Below are 17,109 nucleotides of genomic sequence, written 5' to 3'. Positions count from 1 at the left end.
CCATGTGCTTCACCAACACATTCATAATTCAGCTCTGTGTGCGATGCGCGCGGCGTTCATTCACAGAGAAAACTTCTAAATTCATTTCAAACTTTGTCTTAGTATTTACCTATCAAATCGAGTTTATACATGATCAAAATAGGTAAAAAATTAAGTGTAGAAACAAGCGATTATTTGCGTTAAATTTTAGTAAAAATGAGGAGAATTTTTACCGGCACGGAATGAATGGCACCTTGAAATAATCTTTATGTTTTCAGTATCCATTTGTTTAATTACAAGACTGCCTTTACGATTGACTGAATAATTCATACGTATTACTAAAAATCTATAAATGAATTTTCCAGAGAAATGTAGTACAAAGCAAATTTATACTTTTTTATGTAGAACTATCAGCTAAATTATTTGTGTTTATAAAGACTGATTAGTTCCTATTTTTTGTTAATTAATTCATTTTATTTGTGATCATAGGTATGGAGATGTTGGAAGATGTACAAAAATAAAAAGTTCTTGAAATTTGGTTCTTAGTGAATTTATTTGATGGTTTTTTAAATTTTCTTTTGTTTGATGATAAAAAAATTTCAGTTGAACAGTACCATGCTGTGACTTATCAAATCTTCATTCCCTCACTTATTCTATACACACGACTAGGTGTAAGGCCGTACAAGATTGATTTCTTCATCCACATATTTCACATAGTTTTGGTAATTGCACTCATACAAGAACAATTTTTGAATTTTTTATGAAACAATAGGTTATACCCAAATTATTGTAAATATCAATTTTTAACAAAATTCGTGATAACATAAAAAGTGAAAGAATAACCGGAAATTTTCTATGAATACATTTCGATCAATCATTTTAGCATGGTTTAAGAGAAAAATGAATGAATTTTTTTTTCATTCACGAACTTAATAAACAAATATTTTCGGATGTATATATTATATATATATTTATATATTTATTTATTTATGTTAGTTTTAATCATTTATAAAAATTCAGAATCGAAATCCTCTGTATCTAAGGAAAAACTCACTTTCCTTCATAAATTTTTTTTTTACGCGCGATATATAAAAGCATCACTCATTCCAAGCATTTATATTGACATTCAACTTCGTAGAATAACATAGTTACAGATTTGATACTATCGCTGCGCGCAAGCTTCGTATCCTCAATGGTGTCATTCTGCGAATAACTTGAAATAGCGATATCATCATCGTTCGTATATTTTACTATTTTTTACGTTTGATAGAAAAATCCGCCATCAATAGTCCTTCGTTACCACTTGCATTTGTATTTGCATTTGTATTTTTCGCAACAAAAAATTATTTATAACAATCGCAGAGCAATCGTTCCCGTTGCTCTAACGCAATATACGCTTACATTAACATCTTGGTAATCGCATTTATTTCGATGCGTGAATGTTCATTTGCTTACGTTAATGTTCTTTGCTTTGAAGAATAAAGCATGCATGCCTTGAATTCCGTCTAGTCAATGTCGTTAACATTAAAACAAATAGTACTTTTCAATTTTCTTCGTACCCCCAAACTTCTTGGAAAAACGACTTTTTTGAAATTTTACATTCTATATTGTTTTCTAAAAGGCATTTGAATCAACTCGTTTAAACTTCGTTTAAAATCGTCAAGCTTACAGTTTATCCTCGCGGTTCTGAGCGCCTTGAACTTTTTCTTCACTTTGGCATATGCAGTTACTCCTTAAATCGAGAACAAGGCTCGCATGTGTTTCATATCAATCATCTTCATACATTGCCTATTTTGATATTATTCTGCTTTTTTACCCATATATATTTGCAGAATAAAATGCGAAGGAAACGAGAAAAATTGATTTCTCAATATCAACTTCATACGATGCAGTTTTACAAACTGCGGAGTTGAATTAGTTTATCAATTGTTTATTTCCTAGTCACAATAAAAAGTCACTCTGAAGAGTCTTGATCACCCTTGTTTGGAACACAGCAACATTTTAACGATCACTTTATGTTTAATCTTTCCACAGTAAAGTCGCAAATGTGATTATTTCAAGCTTTTTAAGCTTCACCGACTTTTTAAATTTTGCGCCCAAGAAGCAAACGGTTGAATTAACAATGAGGAAGAATTGATGTTACCAATTGCTATCGATAAAGAAGCTCTAAACAGTTAGAATAAGACGCAATTATAGAAAGTATAAGTGAAAAATGTTACCGGCCTGATTTAATGCGGATCCTAATATAGGGTATTTTCTAAATATGTAAGTTGACAATGGTCACACTTTTTAGGCATCAAGCATTTATGAGTTCATCGCATCAACGATTAAGCTCTCAGAAGGAGCTAGTTAGTTTCATGAGTGTCGTTCGAAAATTCTACTAAGAGTATCCTTGTCGACGACTGTCTCGAAGATGCTGTTGCTGTCTGCCCAAACGGGCGTGGGACTACTGATTATGAGGCATTATGACGGGGAGGTTCTGCTGTCCAGGTGGTGGCTGGGGAGACGGTATGTATTGAACGTGTTGTGGTGGTATGCTCATATGAGGAGGCATTATGGGGCACATAATCGGATAGCCCGCAGGAGCTCCATGTCCTTGTGGAGGGGCCTGCGCATACGTTGGCTGCGGCGTGCCGCCTGAAAAATTAAATTCCATAAGAATATGTCCAAATTGTTGTATCTGATTAAAATATAAAATTGCAAGTGAACATTTATTTACCGGGTTGATTGTAAGATTGCGAATGCGGTTGATTAGGATTTGCTTGTGTAGGTGTTTGGCTTTGCTGCTGCTGACCTACATGCGCATGTGGATGATGAGGACTCATGTAGTGAATACTCTGTGTTTGTGGTCCGGGGGATTCTTGAGGATGATGATAAGGGGTGGCAGTCAAGTGAGGCCCTGGATGCGCGTGTGGAGGGCCTGGCACCATTCTAACCATCTGGGCTCCATAAGTTGGTTGACCCGAGTATGGTATTTGGAATGGTGGATGCAGTGGTGCAGGAGCCAGCAGCGGTTGACCCGTAGCTGCTGCCACTTGCATTTGTGATGCTACATCTGGAGCTCGGTGCGGCATCATAGGCACTGTTAAATAAAATATAAATTAATTAGTTGAAGAAAGTTAAAATTGTTCATTAGTGTTATGATATCTCAAAGATTATCATATTTAGAGAAAATATTGTTGACTTACCGAATATTTGTTTGTTTCGGTACCTCGTGACCTGTTGAGCAGGTTGCTGTGTGAATGCTGTAGGGGGTTGACTTTGCATAATGAAAGTTGGCATAACTGTAACTGCAGAAGCCATTGTAGCAGACACATACTGGGGCGTTTGAGGAGTGTGTGGCCTGCTTGGATTTGGAGTACTCGGCGATCGCTACAATGAGAATATTGTCGTTAATCATTGTACTTTTAAAACAATAAATTTCAATACGTTGAAAAAAATAAATACTCACGGGTGTAAACGGTTTGGCATTAGGGTTAAACTCCTTAGCATTTGGATTGAGTGTGGATTTTTTGAGGGAATTTGCCACTTGATCAACACTTGATTGGTCTGCAGGTGATTTAGAAACAGGCACTGCAACCTGGGGTGGTGGTTGATTTTGAGTAGCTTGAGAGCTAGGCGGTGACGCCTGTATCTGTTGTGACGGTTGTTGCATTTGTTGCTGTGGTTGAGGAGGACTTACAGGCTGCGTAGGCGCCGGAGTCGATGGTGCTTTATTCGGAACAACCAACTCTTCTTGAACAGGAACCTGATGCGGTGGTGACTGTTGTCGAAGAGGCTGTGGTTGTTGGTGAGATTGTTGTTGCTGCTGCTGTTGTGATTGTTGTGGCGGTTGTGGTGGAGGTGATTGCTGTACCACTTGTGGGGGAGAATTATGTGAATGTGCTGATGGATGATGAGCAGGGCCCTGTAAAAAATTTTATATTTTGAAAATGAAGTTATGAAATTGATACAAGACGAGACACACATTTTGAAAAATTAATGGAAGCTAAATAAAATTTGAATAGTTTTTATGATCGATTCTTCATGTAAATAAGAAATAAACATGAAGAAATGAGATGGTTAGTTATAATTATGAATTGGACAGATCACAAACATTCAAAAGAAAAGAAACTTAAGTTATTTATAAAATTTTATTGTGTTAACACATTTACATCACAAAATTGTTTGATCATGAATAAATATAGTTTTTCAACAAAATGATCAAACAATAATAATTATTTAATAAATCTTTGGACCTGATAACTCATTTTAAAGTTATTGTAATTAACTATATTTTAATTCAAAAATTAATTTGCTGAACTTGAGCATAAAAAAATATTTAAAGAAAGTAAAACTATTTTCTTAACCATTTATGCAATACTTTAATCTTAAATCCTATAGAAGTCAAAATAATAACTGAATAAATTTTAAAGCACTTTTGTTTTTGATTTAAAATATAATCTAGCCAATGGTTGATTTCATAATTCAGATTTAATAGATATTTCAATTCTGAAGTTTATGTCAAATTGATTATACTAGATGTATATTTGCATATAATTTTTTCACTTTTGTAGCTTTCTTAAACTGATTTTGGATTATTCTTCTGGAGACTAGAATTTATAAGAAATAGAAAAAAAAAAAAAAAATTAAATGAAAAATAAGTACTTAAAAGAGAAAGTTAGTGCTCATGCAAAAGAAGGAGCCCCTTTAATATTGCAAGATCTTAGTAGCTAAAAAAATTATATACAAAATTGCTATTAAGAAGTTGCAGAACTTTTAAAAAAAGTAAATCTATAATTATATCATTATAATGAACGTCCAAATCAATATTAAAAAAACTTAAAAGTAAAGCAGTTTGTCAAGACCCAAAAACATTAGGTACTCATCCTTTAGCAAAGCAAGAAAAAATAATAAATATCTTACCATCGGTGGGCCTTGTGAAATATGCGCTTCTTGAGGATGTTGCTTCCTACTATGGTTTGGAGGAGCTTGTTGTGGCTCTTGATTGGATTGAGACTCGCCTAATTTGAAGTCTTGGGCAAACTGTCTTAATTCAGCATGTTGATCATCACGATTTCTCGATGCATTAGGTTTTCTATGGGATAGCTGTGGCTCTTTTGGATGAGACATCATTTGTTGTGTAGATGCTCCGTCAGTCACGTGTTGCTGAGACTGTTGTGGTTGAGTCACTGAATGTGTGGTGGTAGTTGGAGCTGGCTGAGGTTGTTGTGTGGCAGGTTGCATTGGAGCATGTGGAGAGGGTTGGGAATGAGGGGGGCCGGCATGTGCTCCTGGGAATGGAGCAGGGGGAGCTTTGTCAGATTGATAGCCTTGTTGCCTTCCTGGGCGTTCACGTTTTTCTAGACCCATTTTAACCATTGGAGCCTGAGAAGGCTGCGCACCAGAGAATGGTGCTTGAGGTATATTTGATGCTACTTGAGATGGTGGCTGTCCTTGTGACATAGCTAAAAAATAAAAATTATTGGTTAGTAATAGTTTGAATTGAATATAAAAACTTTTATAGTTTACAATCAAAAGTTCTAAATTAAATAGTTAATTTAAAAAATAATTTGTGCGCGCAACATCATAATTTACCATCAATTGCAATATCGCATATATAAATTTTTTATTCAGGTTCAAGTATGATTATATTAAAATAAAAAAAATTCAGTTTTACAAGCTTTTTGTAGAACACCGAGACTAATTTAAGACATACCACGAACATGGAAAGGAGCTGTTGTAAATTACTAATATATGATGGTAATTGAAAATGCTTTCATTTTCATAATCTTTTCTAATTGATTCTTATAATTGAGATATTAATTCTAATAGAAACTAATTGAAATTTAATGACCCACTTACTGAGATACTGATTTGATAGTTACTTACCAGAGACACTTGTTGGAGAAGGCTGTGAGCTTGGAGGCGGAACAAAAGGTGGTGGATTATAAGAAACCACAACGCTAGGTACACCACTTGGCATTCCACCTATGGTCATTGGAACATTGTGTTGTTGTGTTACTGGAGGATGTGTCTGTATGCTGCTAGTTGGAATGTTGCTCGTCTGAGTAGTAGTGTTAGGAGCCGAAGCAGATGACGGTGGCGGTCCCTGATTAAAACTTTTACCAGAAGCTGAACTAGGGGACTGTGGTGGCGGGGTAGTTCTCATTAGCTTGCCAGCATTCCCATTTTTCCTTCTTGCTGGTGGGACATATTTGCCTTCGCTGTTACCGGGTCGAGACTACAAAGATAAAAAATAAAAGTAAATCAGATAATGTATAATTTCATAATTAATATTTAATACTTATCCTAGAAAAAAGGTTACTTACAACTGCAGCGAATCGTTCTTCTTCATCGCCGTTTTCTAATTCTAATCGAGCTCTGTGATCAGGTTGTGATTCAATTTCACTTGCAATTTCAGCTGCTTTCTTTTCTTGTTCTTTCCAGTCTTTTGTGTCTTTGCGCTGCAAAGTAACTGTGTACTGGCTCAAATTTGGCTCAAATGTAGTTTGAATACCAAAAGTTTGCTCATTTTTTCGGAACATTTCATTGACATCCCAACCATTCTAATGCAGAAGAAAATATTTAGTTAAATAATTGTACTTTTAAAAGAAACTAAAATGGATTAACTTTTTGCGTTCATAAGTTATACTTACAGCACTACGATCCAGTTCTAAATTTGCTCCATTTGATGAACTTACTTCATCCCAAGGTTCGAGTTCTCTCTCTTTTACTACACCATTGAATTTACTAATAGCTGTGTCTGTTTGGAATGTGTCTCTTGTAGCATATTCTAGATCAACATTATGCGCAGAAATTGTGATAATATCATTTGGTTTAAAAATTAACTTTTCTACAACGCTGTCTACAGCCATTTTGCCTGTATTATCTATTTTATGAGCCATTTCTAAAACAACTTCAAATTGACTAGAAAAAGTTCTGAAAACTCCCTCATACATAGATCCATTTTGAGTTTGAATCTGTAGAATATCAGAATATTAAATATTACATCATTTTTTCAAATAAGATAAGAATCAAGATATAGGATAATTTACCTGAACAAGATTTCCAACATTGCTTGTAATAATATGCATAAAATGGGCATTATTGTATACCCCATCAGTAGTTACATTGCGCTCTTGAGGACCCCGGGCCCGCGGGGATCTGAATTTGTGAGTATTCATATCACTGAGAACGGAGTATAAATGATTACAATGAAACGATGAAACGGTATCACCAAATTTGATAGAAAATAAAACCAAAACAATGCAATGCAAAACAATGCAAAAGTTGATTAGCGAAAAAAAAGGTTTACCTTGGTGGATTGGAACGGTTCTTTCTTTTATTGTTCATTCTGTTGTCGTAGAAGGTGTCGTCACCAAAAGGTGGATTCCTGCCGCCTGTCTGTTGGGGGCTTTCTGGTTTCCTAGTAGGGACCGGAATTTTGACGACTTTTACAGTGACTCTCTAGAGATAATAAAGTGTCCTTTGAAGGCCTGAACTCCTTCTGTTAGTGAAATCTAGTGCTTCTTGGATTATTCAACCAAATCAGTTGTCTCGAGGTTAATCGCTATAACCGAGGCACAGAGATCGGCTTGGATCTGAAATAATAAATTCAAACACACACACATGAGCAGGTGATTACGAGATCGAAGCCTTGGGGGGCTTTCGTGCGCGAAGAGCTATTTAATTTTTAAATGCCACACGTCGACGAGAAAGCAACGACGACGATGACGTCGACGGCGATATTTCGTAGGAAAGAGTCAGGCACGAGCGAGGGGCGAGTCGCTTACCTGATTAAAAAAGAATCCTCGATACGAACGGACGTACTATAGCATCTAAAGCGGCTCTCGAGGTTTCAAAACGAGAACGGAGAGAAATAGAGAAAGGTGAATAACAAGCTCTAATGGACAGCAGAAGCGGTATATATCCGTAGCTCCGATATCCGGTATACGCGCGTGCTATGTGTGTATATCGTATTATATATCGTAATTACAAGGCGCCGAGTGCTACACAATATAATATAGGCGTTTTCTGGTGCAGGCGACGATCGGCGTACGATTGGAGATGCTCAATTGATGTGCTGCTGCTGCTGCTGCTGCTGTGAGAGACACAGCCACGAGTATATTCGAGGATTTCGTCCGTTCGTGTGTCGTTAATAAGAGAGCTCGCTTGGTCGCGCGCGCATGACGTAACGCTGGCTATCGCGCATAGCGCGACTCAGCAGCGCAGGCAGTCTCTTGGCCTGTGCCTCTCTCGAAACGACCTTTCTACGCTCGCGTTACAAAAATTGCGTGCGTGCGTGTGTATACAACACAACGCTCGGCACTTTCATCGCTGTCTCTCTCTCTCTCGCACGTATGCACGTTACAGCGCGCGGCGGTGAATGCACCAGCAGCAGTAGCGTACTCACACACACACACACACACACAGGACGGTCAACAGGACATTGCCGTTATAGAGCTGTTATACGCGCGAATGTGTGTCGGAATGCGCGTTCGCGAGATTATTTCGCGATTAGTCGGCCAACTTTTCCGCGGTGCTTGGCACATCGGCGGAGCACGCGAACGAGGTTAGATTTTTCGCAAAATCAAAGTTCGTCGACTTTGAAGGAAGCTCCTTTCATCGTATCATCATTGTTATGATCGTACATCAAAATCATGCACACGTCGAGGAGTCGTATTTCTCTACGGAGACGATAGAGTAGGGGGACACGACGACGAGGACGATGCGGGCCTGCTGCTGCTTCTCGACATGCGTATATAAAGGCGAGACAAGCGATAGAGAGTAAAAGGGGCACGATGTCGCGCGAAAGCGAGGGAGCCTCGCGCGCGCGCGAGGCCATGTAGCCGTGGCGAAATAAACACTCGAAAACGACCGAACGAGCGCTTGTGTATACTACACTACGCTATAGTCGCTAATATCGTGGTGTACATAAACGTAGGGCAAAAGAGCAGCCAAAAGGAGCCGCGAAAATTGCGCGCACATGCGTTATGCACATTATAAAAGGCAAAAGAAGCGCGAGAAAAGAGAACGAGATGGAGAAGTCGAGAACAGGCTGCTGCTGCCGTTGCTCGGGACCCCTATAGTATACAGATAGCAGCTTATATTACGTGCTGCTGCCAACATAATCAGAGAGAGAGAGAGAGAGAGAGAGGCGCGTTCGTATACGCGTGAAAATTGTCGTATGTATCATAAAGACGACGCAGCTCACCTGCTCTCGATCGTTTCGGAAATTTCGCTCGCTCGTTTCTTCTCCTCTCCTCTCCTCTCTTAAATACTGCACTCGCTACGACGAGGAGTCCCAAATGGAGAGACGTGGTGTACACACATACAACGCACTACCAATGCGAATCGCGACTCGGCCAATGGACATGTATATATAATGGCTTTTCATATACACGGAGCGCGCGACGAGAAAGAGAAAGAGAGAGAACAGACGTGTCACACGACGGATTGTAATACGAGTATAGTAGCAATGCGTACATATACCACAAATGCTCATGCGGAGAGAGAAACGAACGTGTGCGCGATGTGAAGTGACTGCTGCTGCTGCTGCTGCGGTTCGCTCGCACGACACACACAGACACACACACACGCACACACGACGACGGAGTCTGGACTCGCGCTTACATAGATGGACGCACTGCAGCGCGCTCGCTCCGCGCGTTATATATACCTATATTATATTGTACTACGTACGACGACGACGATGAGGATCGATGCACTTTCCCAATCTATGTGCATGCGCTGCTCTCTATCGCTATTGCTCTCTTGCTATATATACATATACAGCTAAACAACAGTCTCGATATATGTATAAATACCACACGCATACACACACACATAAGTGTAAACGCAGACGATCGAGACGAGCGCGCGTTGCCAACGCTAACTATATACGCGCGTATTATTATAGCGTCCCGCAACGTTGACTTAGCTTATTATATATTCTCTCTGCTAAACACCAAGTGGTGGTATAGCAGCAGCGGCTACTGAGCATGGCAATACAACTCTGCGGACGTATGTAGTGGTGCGCGCGAACCCTTGGTATTGTTGTTACGGATTACCCCCCACACACACACACACAAACACACAGATACAACAACGTGGCGTCGTTGCCTCGGCGCACTTGGAAATATTTATTTATTTATTCGTATCGATATACGCACACGCAGTTGAAGGCAGGAATCGGAATCGACGACGAGCATCCGAGCGAGCCAGCGAGCGACGACGCGAACTCGATATCTTATTTTGTATAGGTACTATTATTGTTATATACCTCTTGTATTTTTGTTTACGTGGACGTTTATCAACAACAACAACGCACCAACGCACGTATAGACACACACGCGTATCACTGGTACACACGATGAGCTGGGGGGCTATTCACTCGGAGAGATAGAGAGGCGGGAGTACACATAAGAGACGAGGACAGCTCGATCCCTTACACTTACTACCCGTGAGTCGTCGACTTGCGCGGACTACTGTACTTTGGCCTTTACTATAATGCTTCCTAGCGCTTGCCAAATGCCACAGTCTTTCTGTCTTGTTCTCTCTCTCTCTTTCTCTCGCGCATATACATACGCACATACGTGTGTGTGTGTATACACTATTACACACAGTATATAGGTACAGCGCTGCCTCCTCGTAGGCGCGCAGAGACTCTCGCTCGTTTCTCTCTGTTTTGTATATAGCTTACCTTCTCTTTCGCACTTATTTGGCAATGGCAGCGGAGCCTGCTTCAATACGTCATATATAGCTATACACGACTGGCAATTGGCGCTCGTGTCTCTCTGCAGTGCAGTGCTGTATATATATACGAATACGAGCGGCGCGCACCTACCTTCTGCGCAACTGTATTTTCTATGGAATATTCTGTGACCGACGAACGACGACAGTGCGTAAAACTGCCCGAGATGTGTTGTATAGCAGTGTGTGTATCGTCGCGGCGGGCAAAAAGTAAAAACACCGATGGCTGTGAACTTGAAGTGGCTTTTGCAATCATTTGCGCGCGCCACAGCTGCGAGTTAAACTGCAAGCTGATGTATGGTCCCCTTCGAGCTCGAGATATCCATTAAAAGATCGTCAAAGAGAACAAAGGGGTTTTGTCAGATACAGTCCATTATTTTTAAAAAGTCATTTTTACAAATCAACGGAGAACGGACAATCATTTTTTGTTCGTCCAAAAATTCTTCTTGATCGCGCGATGAAAAAACGCGACAGTCGCACTATGCGCCGCGCATACCGATACAAACGCACCCTTATTCCAGCTACTTTATGCTGCATTCTTTGATAATTTCGCTTGACTGCATACCTATATATATTATATATATGCGTGCGTGCGCGCGAGTCCACACAGCCGATAAATGCCGTTAAGCAATTGCATCCGCGCGCGCGCCTGCAAAACAGGAAAAAAATCGTCGTCGAGTTATGCTGCGTGTATCTATGTATATACCACGAGTTCCGCTACATTGGCTCCGCATCGGCGACAAATCGAAGCGTATAAATAACACTTACTTGTGCATCGCTAAACTCGTCGAGAGTTAATTTTTGATACTCGCAGGCTGGAGAGAAGACTCGACGCAAGCAACGAGGTGGTCGAGCACTGGCGTGACTCATTTTGGGCGTTAATGAGACGCACGAATATTATTCATCGAAATCGGATGTACGAACGATACCATTTCTTTCGAATTAATTTCATATTAATTTGAATATCGCCCAGTAGCAACTCGTACACCTGCCTGCAATCGAATATAAGATCGGAAAGCTTTTTATTTATTTGAACATTTCGTACATTTACGTTGATAAATCTTAATGAAAAATTTCAAAATGATATTTACTTTCCAAGTGGAAATTGTTAAAACTTGGTAGGGTGGATGACTCTTTGATGAATCATACGAATCGTTTTCCGGTCGCATTCAACAAGAGGAAACTCTTCCAACATTTTTGACGCGCTACAAAATCTATTGTTCTTTGAAATTGAAATAGATTTTGTAAAACATTTGTTTGGAAGTGAATGATTCTTTTGTTGTATCAATGATTATTTGAATATTTTTTCATACAAATAATTTATACGATCGAAATAACTCGAGATAAAATGAATCACAAATTAATGATATAAGAATACGTGATGATGGATAAGACCGAACTGATAATTTCTCGAATCATTAAAAGTATTTAAAGTATCAAAGCGATACTTTCTTTTTAAAAAGTACAAACTTTCGATTAAAAATCATTTATGAGGTTGGTTAATTGGTATTGATCTCTCTTCCAGGAGCTTTAATAAACTTTCAACAACAGTTCTTCTTCGACATTATACACATGGATCATTATTTTTCGCAGTACAGCGCAGGCACTTATCAGGCGACAATTCGTCTTCACTGCCAATCGGTACTTATCTCTAATTTTGCATAAAGATGATCGAAATCGTGCCAGGTACTCGATGCATATTTTTAATGAATTTTCACTCTTAAAAATATATTATTGTTTGTTATTTGTTCGAACGAACAAGTGTAAAAATTCGCAGAACAATCGTCTGTGTGACTGTCATAATATACGTCTGTCACTTTCGCACTCATGCTAAATGAAAATACCGATTACGTTTAGTGAACGGCGCTTGAATGATGCACTACATATCCGATGTAAAAGTGGCTTCACACCTTTCGGTTGGGCATTATATCTATATGGCTTCAACATCATTTGAAAGTACACATTTCGAATGGTTTATTTTCTCAACAATAACATTGCAAATCAAATGTTGTGCGAGATTTCCCCATTACCGCGTATCAGTTCATGAACATCGAGGATCTGACGACAGGAACCAGGTGACATACGAATGACAGCATCCCTTTAAATATTTTCTCTAGCTGTCGAAGTTTTTTACATTTAATTATTTAATTATCTAATAAATGGCTAACACTTTTTAAGGACAATTCAAAATTTAAACCAATTCATGGTACTAACATGAATGAGAACCAAGTTGATAATGAAAATCCGCATGTTATCGATGCAGCAAATAAAATTGAATTAGCAACGAAGAATGAAAATGATCTAACTTAGAAAAAGATGTGTAACATTTTTAGATAAATTGATGTAAATAATATTTACAATATTATTAATGTACAGACATTTTCTAGAATTAAAAGCTTAATTATTGAAATTAGAAAATGGTCAATCTTAAAAACACCCGCATGAAGTATTTCTATGAAATTGTGCATTTTTACAAGAAGAAAATGTTTTATAAAAGTATATAAACCGTAAAAAGAATAACAAAAAATAAATCTTGCACTTATGCTTACCGAACCCTTTTACCCATATACATAATAAATGTAAGACTGAGAGTGTTATGATTTAATGAAGGTACTTATTTGGAACGTATTATTTCAATAGTAATGCAGTTTTGGTCAAATCTAAATCGAAACCATAATATCAAAAGAAAGTTGAATGATAAAAACAGAGGGTATGCCGATATATCGTGAGTTGATATACGAGGTTTCTTCTTTCAAGTTGCGTCTTGTTAAATGTCATACCCAATAGATGGAGATCTCTGCTTGAATTTTCTGAAATAAAATAAATTATACTACGTTCAAGTAAAAGTAGTAAATTGTAATTTACAATTATATTGATCATGAGTTGCGTTTAATTAATTAAATTAGACAGATCAATTTCTCAACAACTGGCAAAATTACCAACAATATTTGGGGACATCATTTGTACAGAAAATATGATAATATCAAATATCCAAGATTATGTAAAAATAAAATAATCTCTACGGATTGTTAACAAAAAACGACAATGAGTATCATCGCTAAAAATTATGAATCAAGGATAAAATGATAAAGCGCCAAGTCAAAGTGATTTCCTCAGGATGTAATAGTTATTAAATTTAAGTTTGTAAATCACATAGCAGTGCTTATTGTGCTTGAAACAACTTAATCTCCAGAGTTAATTCGAACGGGTATTATTAAGCTAAGCTACTTTCATGTGTTTGAAAATGAAAAAAATGTTTCAATTGAAAAAAGTCATTTTATTCTCAAATAATACTGTATATTATATTATTGTTACAAATCTTAATACACGCTACTATGCACGATAAAATTTGCAATTCATACGGGAAAATTTTCTTACGCTATCTCATATAAGACAAACAAACAAATACATAATCATCGGAAATTACAATAGTCTGAAAATATTTTATACAATTCGTCTTGTTTCATATGCGAGAATGCTCAATGCAGACTGTTCCTTCTCGATCTTTCTCGCTCGTCGACATCGTAAACAGCGTTGAGCTTCCGCACGAGGCTCTTTGTTCGGTCAGTGATAAAGCTATCGACTTGACCCAGCACACTGACCAACTGTATCATCTTCTCGAAGCCGCGGTTTATCCTCTCGGTGCGCTCCATCTCCCATTGCTCGCGCGTCAGCGGTATGCCCAGGATGGAATTGCTCGACGACGCAGACGACGACGTGTCCTCGATCATTCGGGAGATTCGCCTCAGCAGGTCGCGATCGTCCTTGGTGAATTTCGTCGCCGAGTCCTCGGGCGCTGCCAGACCGCAGCCTACCTTTACGATACAACGACAACAACAACAACAAAGGAAACTTTCCATTAGTTCGTTTTAATTTTTTGGACCTGCTCTTTCCGTATATAATAATGCAAAAACTCGATTCGAGTCTATCGAGACGCGACATTATGCAACCGGTATATATCGATTTGTTAAAAACATCTCAAATTGAATATTTAACGCTGCCGCATAAAGGCTGTATATCGATACACAAAGGTCACAAACGAACGCTTAGAATATACACGCGGAGCGTGCTTATAATCATGTTTACTTACTGATATTAATACTATCGTAAAAAACGTTGCGATTACGGAAAACGCCATTGCCAATCGCTTCTAATGAGAGATGCGTCGAAAAAAAAAAGAATCGAGCGAGAGATAATGCGCGATTTTTGTCGAGAGAAGAAAACTCGTGAATCAATCGATCCTGAGCATGGCTAAAGTTGACTATATGTATCAATGCGAGTTCGACGAGTCCGACAATGCGAAATTAATGCCGATTTTTGCCGGCTTTATATATCGAGCGCAATAAGTCAAAACGAGCCGTCATCAGTAATTCGAGCTGTCGCCGAAAAATGTCGCGTCCTACATCTTGCGTTATCGATCGAATGACATTTTTGCACTTTATATTCGTTATTAATTTTTTCGAAGCTCCTTGAAAGATCGAAATGGCAGTGCAACGGTAAGGAACAATCGACTATGATATTCAACTCGAGTATCTCGAGGAACGATTCAAGCCGATCTCTCGGACTTGATTTTATTAGCGCAATGATGTTTGAGACGTAAAATTTTATTAGGTCATCGGTGTCATCAGCATTATAAGTGAGCGAAATTAGCACTCAATATAATAAAAGAGCTGCGCGCGACTGAAAAACCGCTGACTTGGTCCCTTGTATATCGATTACACATCTCTCTCTTTCTTTTGCGCGACGGTTCGCGTGAACGCCAGCCCGAGACATTTTATAATATGACACATGCGCGTGACACTTGTTGATGATCCAGTTAGCGTCTCTCGCGCTGTCTTGAGTAATAAGCGCAAAATTAAATCAGACGTCGGTTAATATTGAGAAATTACGAAATAATCAATCTCCGCCAATTTTATATGCGTGTGCATATGATAAAAATGAAGAAGAAGAAAAATAAAACTTTAACGATCGCCGTCGTCTGTATATTGTGTGCACGTATAGAAATTCCAATTCTCGATAATCGATTATCCAATATACATGCACGTTTTATGTTTTTAGCTCTCGATATACGTCAATGTACGGATGCGTCTTACGCGGAATCGAGGACTTTTCGTAGGTTTTACGTTATTGTATAAAGTTAGCACATGCGAGAATTCGAACAGTCCTCTCGTGTACGTATACGCAGAATCGAATGCTCGAAAATCACCGCGAAAATGGAAATGAAAAACTCGAAAAGTAATTTTCCGTAAATGCATGAACGTTCCGTAAATGCATCATTTGCCCTCACATAAGTTTGATGCGTATATAATATATAAGAATGCGGAAGAATATAATTGATACGCTACTCGTAAGACGCGGATCGAGCTCGCTGGCAAAAGCGGAAATGGCTCTCTCTCCGTACGTGCGAAATTAATCATTGTAGACGATAATGTTTGCGCGCGCCGCAATGGCGTGTTATATATTTTGACAAATGTTCGCACACACAATGCCTTAGCTGCGCCGCTATCGATGGCCTTTTTTTTGTTGTTATCCTCGGCCGAGACGCAGTGGAAGAAACGCAGCCGCAAAAAAGGATGAAGTTGCGAGCGACGCCGGTCTTGCTTTTGGGACTCGCTTTGGTCTTTTTACTCGCCCAACGAGCGCAGGTAAGCGCGCAACTCGTACTATATCGACGCCTCTTACGAAAAGTAGGTAGTTTACGTGTTAAGTTAAATGTAAACTTCCTACTTTTCGTAAGAGGCGTCGATATATTCTCGCTGCAAAAAAATATTAATAACAAACATTTCGTCGCCCATAGGCAAAAACAACGACGAATACTCGTGCCGCTGCCAGAAGAGGTCCCAGAGCTCCTCGCCACTTGTCGCACAGATCGAGACCCATAATCATCGAGCACGAAGAGGAAGACGAGAAAGAAGACGACGACGACGACGACGACGACGAGGAGGAGGAGGAGGAGGACGTGGACAGCCTCGAGTGCGAAGTCGACAGGTGTCGTCGGGTCGGCAAAGTGGCCAAAAAAGCGTTTCGGGGCTTCGTCAAGGTGTCGGATCTCGTCTACAAGTGGGTGCCCGTCATCAAGGATCTGCTGAGACGGCCCAAGCATCATCGCCATACCGAGTCATTCGTCATACCGGCGGAATTGTGCGACTGCTCGGACGAGTGCGAGTACTATTGATCGATCGTCTATGTAGTTTTTAGAATTTTTGTACGGATTTTTTTGTAATAATAAAAATTATTCACCAAAAACCATTTATTGAAATTACTGCTTAATCGAAGTCTCTTATTTATGATTCATTTTTTATTTGCGTTGCTTCGTCGTTGCAATTATTACGTTACTTTTTACAGTTACGACGAATGAGTAAAAAAAAAACAATAAAATTTGAATCGTATACAGCA

The 17,109-nt window shown here is 38.9% G+C and overlaps 3 protein-coding genes across 6 annotated transcripts; 1 reads left to right on the top strand and 2 right to left on the bottom strand.

The window, feature by feature from the left end:
- Positions 1-513: 513 nt before the first annotated feature.
- LOC106654246 (ataxin-2 homolog) lies at positions 514-10,684 on the bottom strand. 4 transcript variants are annotated; one of them, XM_014374028.2, is made up of 11 exons: positions 10,664-10,684; positions 7,277-7,562; positions 7,017-7,149; positions 6,618-6,941; positions 6,291-6,527; positions 5,851-6,202; positions 4,885-5,426; positions 3,431-3,886; positions 3,168-3,351; positions 2,699-3,061; positions 514-2,616 (listed from the first exon to the last, which is right to left on the bottom strand). In XM_014374028.2, exons 2-11 carry the CDS (start codon positions 7,312-7,314, stop codon positions 2,426-2,428), a joined length of 2,820 nt encoding a protein of 939 aa, XP_014229514.1. In that variant the 5' UTR covers positions 7,315-7,562; positions 10,664-10,684; the 3' UTR covers positions 514-2,425. The 4 variants fall into 4 exon arrangements, with proteins under 4 accessions (XP_014229514.1, XP_014229510.1, XP_014229511.1 ...); XM_014374024.2 differs by lacking the exon at positions 10,664-10,684 and adding an exon at positions 10,244-10,461; XM_014374025.2 differs by lacking the exon at positions 10,664-10,684 and adding an exon at positions 9,176-9,422.
- Positions 10,685-14,017: 3,333 nt separating this feature from the next.
- On the bottom strand, positions 14,018-15,572 carry LOC106654091. Its single transcript, XM_014373789.2, has 2 exons — positions 14,804-15,572; positions 14,018-14,528 (listed from the first exon to the last, which is right to left on the bottom strand). Exons 1-2 carry the CDS (start codon positions 14,849-14,851, stop codon positions 14,193-14,195), a joined length of 384 nt encoding a protein of 127 aa, XP_014229275.1. The 5' UTR covers positions 14,852-15,572; the 3' UTR covers positions 14,018-14,192.
- Positions 15,573-16,142: 570 nt separating this feature from the next.
- LOC106654090 (BRCA2 and CDKN1A-interacting protein-like) lies at positions 16,143-17,097 on the top strand. The gene is made up of 2 exons (XM_014373788.2): positions 16,143-16,358; positions 16,511-17,097. The coding sequence occupies exons 1-2, from the start codon at positions 16,287-16,289 to the stop codon at positions 16,886-16,888; spliced, it is 450 nt and encodes a 149-aa protein (XP_014229274.1). The 5' UTR covers positions 16,143-16,286; the 3' UTR covers positions 16,889-17,097.
- The last annotated feature ends 12 nt before the right edge of the window (positions 17,098-17,109 follow it).

Source organism: Trichogramma pretiosum, unplaced genomic scaffold (genome assembly GCF_000599845.2).
Source record: "Trichogramma pretiosum strain Unisexual culture from Peru unplaced genomic scaffold, Tpre_2.0 scaffold25, whole genome shotgun sequence".
NCBI classification, from domain to species: domain Eukaryota; kingdom Metazoa; phylum Arthropoda; class Insecta; order Hymenoptera; family Trichogrammatidae; genus Trichogramma; species Trichogramma pretiosum.
The sequence above is the reverse complement of the archived record's forward strand: the minus strand, read 5'-3'. Positions and strand labels throughout refer to the sequence as shown.

Excerpts from the sequence above, each read along its gene's own strand:
- LOC106654246 (XM_014374028.2), bottom strand. The coding sequence starts at position 7,314 with ATGAACAATAAAAGAAAGAACCGTTCCAATCCACCAAG. Across the intron at positions 3,887-4,884 it reads TTTCACAAGGCCCACCGATG|GGCCCTGCTCATCATCCATC; the intron begins GTAAGATATTTA and ends AATTTTTTACAG. Across the intron at positions 2,617-2,698 it reads GCAATCTTACAATCAACCCG|GCGGCACGCCGCAGCCAACG; the intron begins GTAAATAAATGT and ends TTAATTTTTCAG.
- LOC106654090 (XM_014373788.2), top strand. The coding sequence starts at position 16,287 with ATGAAGTTGCGAGCGACGCCGGTCTTGCTTTTGGGACTCGCTTTGGTC. Across the intron at positions 16,359-16,510 it reads TACTCGCCCAACGAGCGCAG|GCAAAAACAACGACGAATAC; the intron begins GTAAGCGCGCAA and ends CGTCGCCCATAG.
- LOC106654091 (XM_014373789.2), bottom strand. The coding sequence starts at position 14,851 with ATGGCGTTTTCCGTAATCGCAACGTTTTTTACGATAGTATTAATATCA. Across the intron at positions 14,529-14,803 it reads TTACGATAGTATTAATATCA|GTAGGCTGCGGTCTGGCAGC; the intron begins GTAAGTAAACAT and ends TGTATCGTAAAG.